The sequence below is a fragment of the Motacilla alba genome, chromosome 2, assembly GCF_015832195.1.
Source record: "Motacilla alba alba isolate MOTALB_02 chromosome 2, Motacilla_alba_V1.0_pri, whole genome shotgun sequence".
NCBI lineage: Eukaryota > Metazoa > Chordata > Aves > Passeriformes > Motacillidae > Motacilla > Motacilla alba.
The window spans coordinates 59,655,307-59,670,588 of NC_052017.1; the positions used below are offsets into that span (position 1 = coordinate 59,655,307).

General features: G+C 41.1%; 1 protein-coding gene across 2 annotated transcripts in view; it reads left to right on the forward strand.

Annotated features, from left to right (window-relative positions):
- Positions 1-214: 214 nt before the first annotated feature.
- Positions 215-15,282, forward strand: part of KIAA0319 (KIAA0319 ortholog) — a 56,691-nt gene continuing 41,623 nt past the window's right edge. Inside the window, exons 1-2 of one of the 2 annotated variants that reach the window (XM_038129385.1) lie at positions 215-533; positions 12,345-12,509. In XM_038129385.1, the coding sequence (XP_037985313.1) occupies positions 12,461-12,509 (49 nt within the window). In that variant the 5' untranslated portion in view covers positions 215-533; positions 12,345-12,460. Of the gene's footprint in view, positions 534-592; positions 799-12,344; positions 12,510-15,282 lie in introns of those variants that run through there. The other variant, XM_038129386.1, reaches the window with a different exon arrangement.

Sequence of the window (15,282 nt, forward strand, 5' to 3'; positions counted from 1 at the left end):
CGTGGAAAGTGCCACTACGGTCCCGCCGGGAGGGAGGACAGCAGCGGGAGTGGGACCCCGTGCCGAGAGGGCTGCGCCTCCCGCTCGCCCCCTCCTCAAGATGGAGACGCGGCACCCCCTCGCCTTGCCGCCGGCAGGAAACCCCCACCCCCCTCACTCCCTCTTGGGATGGAGTTGGAGCGACCCCAACTCCCCGCCCGGGGGCCGCCTCCCAGCCCTCCCCTGCAATGCCCAGGGCGGCCGCGGCTGCCCACAGGTGCGGCCCGCTCCCGCGGCGGCGGGCGCTGCGTGCCCGGCGGGGTCTGTGGGCAGCGATCCTGCGCGGAACGCGGCGGCCGCCCCTCGGCAGCGGCGTGGAGGGACGGCGCCTGCTCCTGAGTCAGCAGCGGCGAGGAGGAGGTGGCGGCGCCTCCCGCCCTGCCCAGCCCGGCCCGGCTCCGGCCCCACGCCCGCTCTCGGCTCCCGGCGCCCAGCACCCGCGGAAGGGAGCGAGGAGGGGCGGCGGGGCTGCGCCGGCTCCTGCCCTCCGCTAGGTAGGGTCGCCACGAGATGGGATCGCCTCCGCGGCCTGGGCGAGGGTGGGGAAGGGGCGGTAAACGGAGCCGGTGCTCCGGGTGAGGCGCTCCCTGAGGTGAGCGCTGGGCAGCCGCCCTCGGCTCCCGGCGGGGCGCAGCCCGGGCTCCCCGGGAAAGAGCTGGGAACGCCGGGCTGGAAGGCTGCGGGACAGCGGTAGCGGTGAGCCGCCCGGTCTGCCAGGGAGCTCTCCTTCACTCGACTCCCCGGTCTGCGTGAAGCAAAGTGTGTATCCTGTGCGACCTGTTAGGCCAGGAGGGTGGGGAGATACAACGGTGGGCTGCTTTGGGGAAACGTGTGTGCGTGTTGGCAGATAGATGCATTTATTTATGTGCTTGTAGAAAAATAAGTATTTATGTATGAAGGATCAGTTTTGATAGGATATTTCCTAGGTGTTCATGTGCATTTAGCTGTGTCCAATTCGAGATCAGATATCATAGCCTTATGTTGTTCTCTGTGTACGTGAATATATTGATATTTATATATCCAAGGAATGTAAAAATATTACTCTCACCAAGCTGCCTTCCAGTCTTCTGTGAAAGTGTGTTTTTCTTACAGCCCAGACATGTATTTATGTGCCTGATGAGAATGGTGCTAATGTGTAGTATGTGAAATGCTTTGTTAGATTGCATTCTGAGCAGTAGAACAGAGCTTAAAGAGGAGAAAGTGCTATGTGTGATTTTTATATCACTGCAGTTTTGGGTGTTATCTGCATTATGGTTGCTATACAGAAGCATCTCCATCCTTTTCTGGACCCCCTTCAGGCGCCTATTGCAGAATAGTCAGATAGTTGAGGGAACAAAATGAAATACAAACGTTTTGCCCTCTGTTCCACCCTTATCTGTTTATACTATAGGAATACTCTCATGTTCCTCACATTGACTGCATGACAAGATAGTGGAGTTGATACATTAAACTCTTTGGGGTAGGTTCTCTATCTGTTTTTGCCTTTGCAATATCTTGTAGTTGGAGACTGATCCTCAGCCACACAATTTTGAGAGATGTTGTTTCATGTAAGTATCATTTAAGTATCCTTGTGTTTTACGATATTTGACTGTTGGAGTCGATGTTTCACAGTTAGAGATTGTATTGAGCCAAATTTGAATCTTTAAAAACCCGGCATTACACAGAGTTAATAGGTGATACCGTCTATACTCATTTTTGTAGCTTAGATGATGAGAGGTGAGCTGCTCAGCATGTTGTAGGTCTGAGTGGTGCAGGTAACGTAAGAGTAGTGTGTACAAGCTTCTTGGGCTGATGCTTTTCCCTAAGCACAAGGCAGTGGAGAATGCACTATAGCCTGGATTTTACATTATTTAAGGTAACAGACCACTATGATCATGATTCCACTTGAGGATGCTGTGCGCAAGGATTGCTTGCCCAGTTTAGTCTTTTCCCCACTATTTCTTTTGGGGAGGAGGGCTGGAGGAGTATTTCTGTAACACTTCTGAAAACTTCAGGTTCCACAGAGAATACATGCAACTATTAATCTGCTTCATCTTCACTAGCTGTGTATCAGTGACCTGTAATTCTGTTGATTTTAACAAAATGCATGAAGTGACGAAGTTTTGGTGACCTGGAGATGCTGTAGTTTGGTTCAGCTTTGCATAGAGTTGGCCTCTCACCACTTTGGTTTTGGATGCTCTCTGAGCAGGCTGCTAATTTCAGTGGCGTGGAGATGGAGGAGTTACTGTGGACAGGTTTCTGAACCTGCCAATGAAATCTCCATCAGGAATGGTTTAAAATTAGTTTTTCTCCCTCCTACCCATGTGAAAGGACACGATATCTGGTTCAGGTGGATTCTTTCTAAACCTTCCCAGCTGTACCTTCTGTGATGTTGGAAAAGGCTTTCTGTGGGCTTACACACATACCAGTGGTACAGATTTGCTTACAGATCTTTTATTTAAGGAAGTGTGTGGGAAAGGTTTATGTATGCTAGTTTTGATATGTTGGTATGTTAGGTACTAAATGTATATCCTTAATGGAAAACCAGTGATTAAAGGTAGAGCTGTGAACAAGTGCTGCATATCCAGCAGTCTCCAATTTCAGGACAGTGGAGAAGGCAAAAACCATTGTAATGGATATTGTACCCATAGGGAGGAGTCTTTTCTACTGTCAGGCAGTTAGCTTTCAATTTCTATCACAAGGTATCTTTCGGTACAAATTTATAATCTAATTTAACAGCAGATATAGTTGCTTTTCCATTTAAGCATCTAATCTCTTCCTGAATTATGCCAGGGAATGACCACTGAGTATTTTTCAGGATGATGTGACTTTTTACTGAGCAGATTGGAATTGAGTCGGTCCAGCTGGTGATATGAATGTTGTTAGGCTAAAGCCAGTTTTCAGGCTAGTTAACCGTGATGAAGAGGCAGTTCAAAGGTTGTTTCCTATCCTGATGCATTTTCTTTGATAAATCTGCCCTCTGTACAGTTTGTTAATTGTTTTGTGTGTTGCAAGGTGTTCCCCTAGTAAAATACAGATGGATTTTAGAGAAGTAAAACATACTCAGTTATCTGAGATTGGTCTCCAGAAGTGTGTATGTTAGGGGAGTCTGTGTGTACACATGCTCTTTAGCTGTTCATTACAAGCAAGTGATTTCCTGAACAGCAGAGTTAATTAAAATTTCTGTAAAGTTGTGTCTTGAGGTCAAAACTTGAATTTTTCATTGTCTTTCCCTGTACTTCTGCATTTTTTTTGCCATGTAGCTTCCTCTTTCCACAGACTGGACTGATTTCACGACACATGGGCTGCCATTTTCAGTTGTGGAAACTGGATGGAACATTGTATGAGGTTTGAGCCTAAATATGTTCAAATTGCAGTTTTGTCTTCTCTGGCCTAGCTTATTTTACAAAACTCATGAGAACTTAATTACCTTCTGGTAATCGGTTCTTCTCTGGTTGAAATCAATGAATGGCTTAAAGGGTACATAACTGAAAAAATCTTTCAGGCAAGATTTTTCTCTACAGGACAGCAGACTAACAATGGGCATGAAAACTTGCCATTGTCAAAAGACTTCCCCATGACTAGAAATGGGTTTGCAGCATCCAACTGCTCTAAAGCTTTTTCCTTGAAGGTGATAAAATAGCAAGACAAATGGAGAGAATGTTTGTGTACTTCATCTGGAAGATTTGGGCTTTTCTGGCTATCTGCTGTTGTACCCATGCCCCTTATGCAGGCTTTTTTTCTTGCAGTGTGTGTTATTGTATCTCAGGCAGTCACTGGGTGTTCAATACTCTAATCTCAGAAATTATCAATTAACTTAGATGACATTAATACTTGTATTTCTTGATCCAGTCTCTAATTTCATAAATTAGATGCACCTCCAAGCCTGATTTTATCACACCATAGCATGATACAAAAAACATTACCATTACCTAACATCCTAGTGCATCCATTTGACTTCAAGTGTCAGACTGTTATTTCTTCTATTGTATGATGCTTTGTTAATTAGTGAAGGTATTATTTATCAACTGAAGGCCATAAATCAGAAAGTTTGCATCTCCTGTAAGGGAAGTGGATTCAGAGAACTTCTACAGTAAAAACTTAAATTTTAATGTAGTAGTTTTGCATTGTCTTTCTCCACAGTGTTTGCCTTGTGAGTGCTAATATTGCTAGAGTATCAAAGCAAAATGTAGTTGTTAATTTAAGTGCAGCAAATTGCACTGGACAATAACAGATGTTTTTGCAACATCTACCTACATCTTTCTGTAGCTAGTGTTGCTTTGGCTGAGGTTACAAACTTGGGTTTTTTTCGAGACAACCTCATGTTTTATGTGTTTTATGTGACAGCTGTCCTCTACATTTCAAAGATAGAAAGTGTCTGCCACTTCCTTTGAAGTGTGATCATCTCTGTATTCAGGACTTCTGAGATCAGTGTCTGGGGTTCCTGCATAGAATGTTTGAAAATTTGGTCTCTGGTCTGGAAATACTAGCTTTGATGCTTAGGTAGAGATCATGTTACAAGAAGAGTAATTTTTTTTAAGGTATTAGATACTATATAGCAGTATTAACAATTGCAACAGTTGAAGTTATCATAAAAGAGATCATCTAAATCCTAGCACTGACTTAAATGTGGTCGTGACTTTGTCCCATTAAGTTTTTCTTTAAAAAAATGGGCAATATTTAAAGTCTTGACCAATCTATGAAAACTATGAATCTTGTTTAAATTGTTTTAAATTTAAATTGGTTTAAATTGTGGGATTTTTCTCTTCAGTAGAGAGAGGGCTTTTTTCCCCTACTGAAGATTGAGACTTTTTAAATAATTACTGTAGTTCAAGAAATGGCACTTTAAGAAAATTTGTCAAAATCTTAAGAACTGCAATTCAATAATGGTGTTTTGAATCAATTAATTTTTCCTTTTAATTTGAGGATATAGAATATAAGTGAAAAATAATTGCTCTTAGTTGCAGCTCAATGGTATAGCAAAGCTTTTCATAAATTTAGTATAGTCATTTTTGACCTTGAGCAGGTGCAAAATAAATACATTTTTGTGTTCTTTTCAATCATGTGATCCAGATTAAACTATCCATGTGAGAATCTTTCTTCCACTTCTCCTTTTAATTTCCTCAAGTTTCTCCAGAATCATCAACCTGCACTTGCAAATTGTCCCTGAGCTGCGCAGGGATGCCTCAGTACCTAGCTGGAGCCTGCTGTGCAGTGCAGCCTGCTGTGTGTAATTGCTTTCTGCCAGAATGGCAGTTGAAGGAACCAGGCAGTCGACTGAGACCACACGACTTTGTCACACAGGCCTTCAGTCAGCAGTTGGGCAGTGGCAAATTTGGATTCTGCAAACTGAAGAAGATTTCTACCACCTTCTCTGCAGTTGTACGTGTCTTTTTGAAGGCAGTTTGCTAAATCTGGTTTTGCTTTTTCCATCCAAAGCTCAAAACTGATGTTATGTACACCCATCAAATAGTTTTCTTCTGTCACCTGTTTTCCTGTAGGGAAAAAAAGTATTGAAATACTAGAAGACAGACAGATAGTAGATAGATAGATGGATTCTGAACTACCCTTCGGAAGGCTAATGACAGGCTAGATGAAAATCCAGAGGATTATGCAAGGTTGCTTTGTCTTGCCTCTGCTGTGGAAGGCACAAGCTCTCCCTTAATGGGTCTCACTTAATTTTCATTGTGGAGTACATTTTTGAAGATTGCCTCACTTATCAGTTCTCTCTCTCCTCTATGTCCTTGTGAAATTGGAAAACAAATGGAAACTGAGTATAGTGGTTCAAAGGAGCTGTCCAACAGATTGACTGCCTTCTGAAGAGAGATATTTTGATGTGTCTGGCCTGTTGTGGGGAGAGAAAGGCTCTCAGGTGTCTAGTGATCTCACTCTGTGCCATTAATTTTCCTAAGGGTTAGTTTTTGATTAGCCTTCCCTCCTTGCTGGGCTGTCTGACCTCAGGGCTATGCAAATGTCTGTATTGAAAATTAAGTAGTAACAACAGTGAAACATGTCAATCCTGACACTAATTATAGTGTTTTTATACCTTAGCAGGGTAGTTCCACCATTCATTGGTGGGTTCAAAATCTTTCCTTCCTTGTCAATAGCTCTTCACCCCGTATACCCCTGCTAACTCTCTCAGCTTTAGGATTTCCACTATTGTTTGCATTGTCCACCGCAGTTGTAATGAAGGCTGCTGAAATCTTGTAGAATAAAATTGGTCTTGCTGTGCAGCACTGCTCTTTTCTCTTTATCTGGCTGTTTGGTGTCACTTAGCAGTTGACAGAGCTGTAGTTACCAGTGGAGCTAGTTGAGCACGTATCCAATCCAGCTTAACATGGCAGAACGTATTCAGCTATTCAGTTTGTTGTTTTATCACAATTACGTTGCTGTTTGTGCCCTGGACCTGACTGAGGAAATTGATACAGAGTTGGGATGTAATACCAGTCTAATGTCAGCCTTCACTAGGACCTGCGGGAGACCCTCTTAATAAAGCAGAGAGACATTTGCAATTATAGCTATATCCTGCAGCTGCTATAACATTCCATCATGGTTTTGTTTTCAAGTACAGGTACCTATTGTTAGCAAATTGTGTGAGAGGAAGGTGACTTGGCACAGGTCATAAGCATTGATGACTCTGCAATATCTTCCACATCTGCTGAAGGGTTTGAAAATTATCTCCTTTATTTAGATGCCTAACTTGTGGCAGTTTTGATGATGTGTGTTCAGACAACACGTGTTATTGTTAGAAGTCCTAGTGGCTGCACGTGTCCTGAGTATTTCTCTCTGTTACTAGGGACACTTGTTGCTGGCATAAAGTTTAATTTTTCTTTCCTTCTGCGGTATTTATGCAGTGTTAATGCTCAGCTATTAAGTAACTGTCTCAGGTACTAATGCAGGTACCAAAACTGATAAAATAACTAACTTGAATTTTTCGTGAGAGGTGGCTTTCCTGAAGGATTATTTTGTACTACATTTAATAGAAATGCTGACAAATATGTATGTATGTATGTATGTGTGTGTGTTTATGAGCATAGACACTTTCATTAAGTGTGGTTGTATGTTCATTTACTCAGCCAGCCTGCTTTATAATGGAAATGCTGTCAGTTCAAAAATAGGGATTTGCTTTACTGTGGTTTGAGTTTCAGATGCTGTTTCAGTATTTCTTTCGGCATGTTCCCTAGCTGTGCTAGTGACCAGAAGGGCAAGGAGGCAAGGACCTCCTGCCTACCTTTCTCACTGATGCCAGTGTGGCTGGGCCCCAGTGTTCAGGCCCCTCATTTTCCTGAAGGTTTCTGATGCCAGGCAGTGCTCTCTGACTGCCTTCATGACACCATTTGTCCCTGTCTCTGATTTTGTTGGCATGCAGGGATTCTGCTACACCTTCTGTGGAGCACCAGCATACCACCTTATGCTCTATTTGCAGTTTCACAGCTGAAGGATTTGAATGTATTCCCAGACACAGGTAATTCAGTCTGTACATGTTCTTACTGCTAATGGCCCTGGCCTAATTATGTGTAGGAAGTAGCAATATAGTTCTGCTTGGCTGACCCCTTTCTCTCTCTATGGGAGAAAATTACTTGAGTCTGCATTAAAGTGAACCAGAATGCAGAGTGACATTTGGTGTGGAGGAGAAGAAGAATATAGAGGTAATTCCTTTCCTTAGAAATCTGTTGTAGTTCATGTGTTATCTAATAAAAGATGTTGTGGTCCTGATCAGCAACTGCATATGTTTAAAAGGTCATGGAGTCAAAATGTTTGTATAGACAGATCAGTTCAGACTTTTCCCTTATCCTGTTGGCTAGAGCACTGCCAAAAGCTGCCAGCTGGAACAGAAAAACACAGTTTTCAGAGTAAGGCAATGTATGTGTAATACATACCTGTTTTGACCATACCTGCTGCTCAAGGCTGCAATCCCTCTTCTAGCTAAAAGTGCAAGTCAGACTTGAACTTTTAAGAGCCAAGAAATGCCAAAGTAATTACCAGCAATCCTGTCTGCTTGTGTTGTTTACAAAAGTAAGAGACTTTGTGTTATATGTGAAGGATAGAGATTCAGCTAGCAAATTAATCTTGTGGTCTTAGTTATTTTTAATTGCCGGGATCTCAGGGCTGGCCACCTTAAATTTTACTATGTCTTGTGTTTGTTGATGAAACTTGCACTTGTGTGGAACAGAAAAGTATCATGGGGAAGATAAGAAGAGCATTGCATGCACACACTGCAGCACTGTTTACTGTTTTAACAGTTTAAGAAGGCATGTAGTGTCTGGTAGCTTTGTTCTCATCTGTGGGTAAGAAGCTGTGCACTGAATTGTGACTGGGTGTGCTTTGTGTCTGAGCTTGATCCTAATATCAGGAAGCACAAGCTAGTGTTGCAGTGAATGCGAGCTCTTTTATTATGTGGAAATTAAACATCAATAGATGTGGAGCCACAATGGAGCATGGGAGGACACAGTGCTGCTTTTGTGCATTCACTGTATCCTCACATGGTGTGTCCTATTAGGATTCAATGAAGATTGTACATGTGGTCCAAAGTCTAGCATTTTGCAGCCTTTTTAAGTCATGTTTTCTTAATATAAATTAAAACAAAAACAAAAACAAAAACAAAAACCAAGACATACCCAAAAAACCAAAACTTTAAAAAAAAAAAAAAATCACAAACAAACCACAGCAATGTAAACCAAACCAAGCAAAAATCCAAACAAATGAACAAATAAAACCCCCAAACCAAAACAAACAACCAAATCCACGACTGTTTGCTTCAGCAACTTTTGTTTCTGAACCCGGGACAAGTAACATTGAAAAAGTCTGGATCATTTGCACTATCTCTCAGTGTTTTTCTTAGTGTTGCTAAAATGTGGACTATCATGTCAGTGTTGCTATCATGTGGACTCCTCAGGGAACTGTTCTATGGTAAAAAGAAGCTGATACTTGTCTCTTTTTAGTGATAGTGAGATTGTAAAGTTGGCCTTGCAGAGGAAAAGGCTTATAAAATAAATAAAATATTTTTCTGCCTCTGGTTTTGGTTAATTTTTACCTCGTGATGTTCTGATACCAAGCCTGATGCATTTTTCCTTAGGCTAAAGAACTAAAAGTCTCTCTTAGGTGTCTGGTCCATTTGGCTGTTTCTGGGAATGGGTGAGGGTTACAGCAAATGCACAATATCTCAGAAACATTTATATGCAGTAGTAAAGTAGTAAGTTCTTCTGCAAATAGTGAATTTTTTTTTTTTTTATTTTTTTTTTGTGGCTAGCAACTTTTCCAAGTCTAGAAGGATTTCCATAGAAACAAGAAAAAAGCTGTATGTGAAATTGTGATCTTACCATAATAATCTCTTCCATCCCTCAAGGATGAAGATTTTGGGGTTTGTGCTAGTAAGATGGGAATATTTAGTAGGAACATAGTATACTTCTGCTACTCTGTGTTTTTTTTCTCAAAATCCACAGGAATGTTTCAAAAACTATTGAAAGATGAAGCCTGTAAAATTGTACGCTCTGTACATCTCTCTGGTTTAGTTTGAGTGTCTGAAATAAAGCACCAAATAAAAATAATCACTTTGAGTAATGTGTTAGAATAAATGTACATGGGCAAGTGTATGCTGCTGGATTCAGCTTAAGGAAAGGCTTAAGAAGCCATCTCTTTTCAGCTGGAGATCCCTGTCTGCATCATGAGATCCAGATAAATAGACTTTCTCATGGTGAGAGTGACCATATACTGGCAGATTGTCCAGGCAGGTTGTGGACACTCCATCCTCGGAGATACTGGATCTGTCTGGAACACGGTCCTCAGGAGCTAGCTCCAGGCTGTCTCACTTGAGCTGAGGGATAGATAAGGTGACTTACAGAAGTCCCTTCTAACCTCAGCCATTCTGTGGATGGGTTGTGTTAATCTCCATAGTTTCATTTCAGTGTGAAATTAAGCAATTCCATTTGTTTCACCTTTACAGTGAAATGAAAATACAAGGCTCCATGTTGTGGGACCTTCAGGACTGGCACTTTCCCTCTTGTGCAAAGTGCTCGTTTCTCTTCACTTGCCAATGATCCTGTACCCTGACCCTGCTCAGTGGCTATTTCAGTGGCTGCATAAGTGGAGCATTTGGAATAACTTGGCTTAAAGAAAATAAGAATTTTTGGTCTTTTTGTCCGCTACAAAACTGAATAAGGTATAGTTGATGGAAGGACAGGTGAGCAATTAAGTAATGCAAGAAAGCAAAAACTGGCCCTGTTGCTGAAAATTTTGTATCACAGAAGTAGTACCTGGAAGCATCCAGATAACCTTTTGCTCTTTCTCAGGTCAAGCCTTACTAAATTTGCTACAGAGGAACACAGCTCTTCTGGCAGGAATTGCTTCCTGAGAGAACATCTAACTACAGATATTAAAATAGCATCATCTTAGAAGCAGTATAATGTGTATTTCTTTTTGATTTTTTTCTGGTTTTTTGTTTTGTGTTTTTTTTTTTTTTTTTTTTTGTTGGGTTTTTTTGTGATCAGATATAATTTTTCTAATTGTGCAGCATAGGAATAGATTGGGAGACCAGCTTACTCTTCATTAAGGCAGCTGCCTTAGGAAGGAGGTTTTGTTTTATGTTGGATAGAACAAAGGTCGCAGAAGTCAAGTATCAGGCTTTTGGAAAATTAGTAACAGTCTCTCCTGGTTTTACAGGGAGCTTTCCGAAAGCCTTATCTTTTTGTACTTGGGACAGTCCTTGCTCTAGTCATGTTCTGTAATCATTTTGTTTGTGTTTTGAGCAAAGTTAGTGCTTGTACTATAGGCTTGAGGAGCAATTGTCAGAGTCCAGTATTTTTTGACCAGGTTCATTTAGATATTCCATGTGTACAGCATGCAATGTCTAATATCAGATTGAATTATTTGGAGATACTTACTGTGACATGAGATTTCTGATTTAGTGAATAAATACAAAGTATGCTGAAATCACAATGCAAATATCCATTATACTTGGCAAAATGTAGCAGTGGCAATATACAGTTCTATCTGAATACCAGTATGATCCCCTTCACTGGTTTCTATAATCCCAGCATCACAACACTGGACATCCTCTGTCACTGGAATGGGACATGCGGGTTGAAGCTAGCTCAGGCCCATTGCTGTATTTTAAATTTTTTTTTGTTAGTTGTTTCGTTTTAATACTGTGTATCAGGTTAAGCCACCTGTTTACTTGGCTTGTGCTGGTCTGGCTTCCTCAGGGAGGCAGCCACACTCTTTAATGAGCTAACTGGAGGAAATATTTATTCCGTCAGTTGATCCACTCAGCTTTTGATAGAACTCTGAACATCTAAAACAAACATCTGGTCCCTTTTGTCTTGGGATAAATACATGTCTTGCCTTGGAAAAGCTGTGGTCAGTCACAGAATTGCAAGTTGCAGATCAGGGTCCAGTTGTTCGTGTGACTTAGAGACGTGCCACCTATAAAGGACCCCTTTTTGGAGAGCAAAAGTCCAACTGGTGGGCTGCTAGGGTTTCTACTCTAGTTCACTCCTGGCTTGTCTAAGTAACTTACTTTTCCTTTTGACAGGGAAAAAACCTAGGTGGTTTTTCATAATATAAAATTATGTGTGGCAAGGAACCTGCCACGAGTAGCCAGTTAGCAGCACTTCTATCACATTTAGATATAGGCAGCTGAAAAATGAAAGTCATGTAATGAACGTATGATACTCTGCTTTGACAGGGGCTGTTCACTGAAAAAACCACTCCCTGGGTTTTCATTTACAGAAGTGTCAAGCATCCATTTTTAGGATCCTTTATCTGGGGGGAGTTTGGCTAAACTGGTTTTTTTGTTGCATGAGTCTTGCATGAGTAATGTTGCTTTGAACTATTCATTCCTTACATCTATTTGTTGCTCACCTTACTTGGAGTATTTAGTGTCCTGACAAGGAATGTCTCCCTAGAAATTCTGGAGCAGTGTCTGCTTGCATTGCCTTGATAGCTGGGAAAGAATAGCTTGAGCACTGCCTCAAAAGCTGACTTAACACTGCATGGATTTTAGCATGGAGAATGCTGTTTGTGATTCCTCAGTTAAAAGTACCTGCTAGTTTAAAGTCACAGCTAAACCAGGATCTGGATAACTGCAGACAGAGTATTTGTGGGCTTTGAAGTACTGGAGGCCAAGAGTGCAAATATTTCTGGAGTGTTTCTGTATCTCTAGAGAAAGAGATTTCCAGGTGGGTAGTTTGTTCTGTATCTTCAGTATGCCTGATATGAAGTCAGGAAGTAATGATAAAGCCTGCATGTCACCTGTCTATTGTCTTTAATTGTGACATTCTAATTAATGCTCACATCTGACCTGTTTTTTCCTGTGCTGTCTGTTTCAGTGCTTGATGGCCACAGCAGGACACTAAACAGTATTAGAAAAAAAACCCAGCATTAAGACCTCTAATTCCCGCACGACTGGCTGGAAAAGCGGTTGTCACTGCCTTCCTGGTACAGCATGGCATTTGGACCTGGTGTACTCTGCCTGTTCCTATGGACAATAACAGGTAGGAGTACTTCTCCTGTGTCTGAATCATCCAGACAGAACAAGTGAATTAAATACTCCTGGAGTGTGTATACAGCTGTGAAATAAATATGAATAAGACAAAAGTTGGGAAATCTTGTGACTCCTTGGTGCAAAAAGCTTTGGTAACTTACAGCTTCATAAGTTGCAATGGCGGAAGGCAGTTGTGAGTAAATGTTTGAAGCCAATTTCAGCAGGCTGTTTTGGGGGAGATGCATGGGGCAAGAGTGGGTGGTGGGAGAGCTCAAAGAATTTTCCCTCTTTTTCACTTGCAGGAGATCAATTGAAGAATAATGTGTTGCTTGCATTGTGAGCTACATTTTTGTTCTGAATTATCATAAGGTGGTTTATATATGAGTAGCATGAGTGTGCTGGTTCACATCTCTCACTTCATCATACTCTCTACAAACATATCTATCCTTTCAAAAAACAGGAAAGTCCTGTAAGTTTCGGCTTCAGCCACAGGAATAAGTAATTTATTTCCATAACCAGAAAAATGAAGAATTATAGTTGATACTGCCTCTGTCATAGAGAGACTTAATCTAGTCCAGGTAGTTTTGATATGGTAACTGAAGAAAAATGTATTAAGAACTGGAGTTTATTTCCTTAAAAAAATATTGTTTGAATTCTATCTCTGGTGGTACCGGTAGTGTCCATATTAGCAGAAATTGAGAAAATAATGCACTGCTGTCTGACTCTCACTTCTTGTAGTATAAACAGAAGGGGCTGTTTCATGAGGGAGAGACTTGATTAATGTGCTAAAGCTTAAATTGACTGCTGAATTTGGAAAAGTTGGATTAAATGGGATGGATATCCTGCAGTTAAGGGGGATAGTCAATAACTATGTCTGAGCTCATAGGTGTTGTTCGAGGTAGTCAAGATCACCATGCGGATCTCATAGTGCCAAGCTTTTTGAAGAGAACATGGAGTTGAGTTTTTTTATTGCTGTAGTGAAGAAGTGTGCCTTTTGTAAATAAAATCCTCTCCTGTGAGATACTGAGAACCTGCTGTAGGGTCTATGCTAGCATCTTTAGGAAAAAAAAACCCCACAGCAACTTCAGCAGAAGACAGTAATGTGCAGTAAATACTGAAATTTGCCTGTAGAGAATGTCACAGCTTCATGCTTTTGATAATACTGTTAATTGTTAGTAGATTAGAACATCTTCGACATACATATAGGAAGTTACCTGGTTTTAGTTACAAATTTGCTATGGCTTATCTGAGAACAAGACCATTGCTTTCAAAATGCTGGCTGTATTTCAAGCCTCTACCTGTATCTCAACTACCAGTTCATAGTGTTTAGAGGATAATACAATGTAATAGCTCATATTATTTTAGTAAAAATGTTAGTATTTATTTCCATCTCAGTAATTTGCAGTATTTTTAATACAATTAACATTAAATTAAACTGGGAGGTTCCTGCTAATTTCCAGGATGTGTTTGCTACAATGTATCAGTAAATGCTTACCTCTTCTAAGTCAAAAGGACTTCTTTTCAGCGCAGGCTTTAAGGTGAATTGACTGAGACTCAAGAATTTGCTAAATGTTCATTCTGCACGTTTTTTTTCTGCACATGAGCTTGTGCTTTTAGAGGCTATCTTTTCTTAAAAAAACCCTCAAGTTATCTCAACACTTATTTTAATTTAAGATAATGAGAATGCTGACTTAATATAGGAAAGAAAGGCTTGATACTTCATCACTGAGAGAAGAGAGAAACAACCTCACTGATGAATAATGTTGGAAGGATATTGAAAAATATGCTCTGGTTTATTAAAAGAAATTGAGGTAGACTACTCTGTTCTGTTTAGGTGATTTAGTTTAGGTTTATTTAGTTTTATTTCATGCATGATAGTTTTTGACTAATAGTGTTTTACTGCTTTTAATGAATGTGTGGGTTGACCTTTGCTGGCTGCCAGGTGCACAGCAAGTCACTCTATCACTTCTCTTTCTCAGCATGATAGGAGAGAAAAATAAGATTAAAAACTCCATGGACTGAGATTGAGACAGGTCATGTCTTGTTCATGTACCAGTTACAGTCAAGAGCTGACAAAACTTGACTTAGTGAAGTTTATTTAATTCATTGTCGATTAAACAGAGCAGGATAATGAGAAGTAAGAACTACTATAAAAACACCTTGCCCTCACTTCTCCCATCTTTCCATATTCAGCTTTACTCCCAATTATTCTTTCTTCTTTCTTGGAGAGTCTTGGAGAGTCTTCTTTCTTGGAGAGCAGCTTGGAGAGTCACGGAATGAAGGTTGCAATTAGTTCATAATGCTTCCACTCTGTTGCTCCTTTTTCCTCACACCCTTCCCCTACTCCAGTATGGGGTCTTTCCCATAGGCTCAAATTCTTCAAGAACTACACCACCATGGGTCCTTTTCACATGAAAGTCCTTCAGGAACAGGCTGTTCCAGTGTGGATCCCCTGTGGGGTCACAGCTCTTGCTGGAAAATGTGCTCCTGTGTGGACTCCTCTTCATGAACTTGGGGTTCAGGCCAGGAGCCTGCTCCAGCCTGAGTTTTTCAAGGGTTCACAACTTCCTTAAGGGCTTACCCACCTGGTTTGAGATGGGGTCCTCCATGGGCTTTAGGGGTAGCACCTCCATGGCGCTTCAGTGTGGATCTCTATGGACTGCAGCAGGACAATGAAGCAGTGATTCACCATGGTTTTTACCACAACTGCAGAGGAATCCCTGCACTGGCACTGGAGCACCTCCTGCTTCTTCTGCACTGACCTTGCTGTATACAGGATGGCT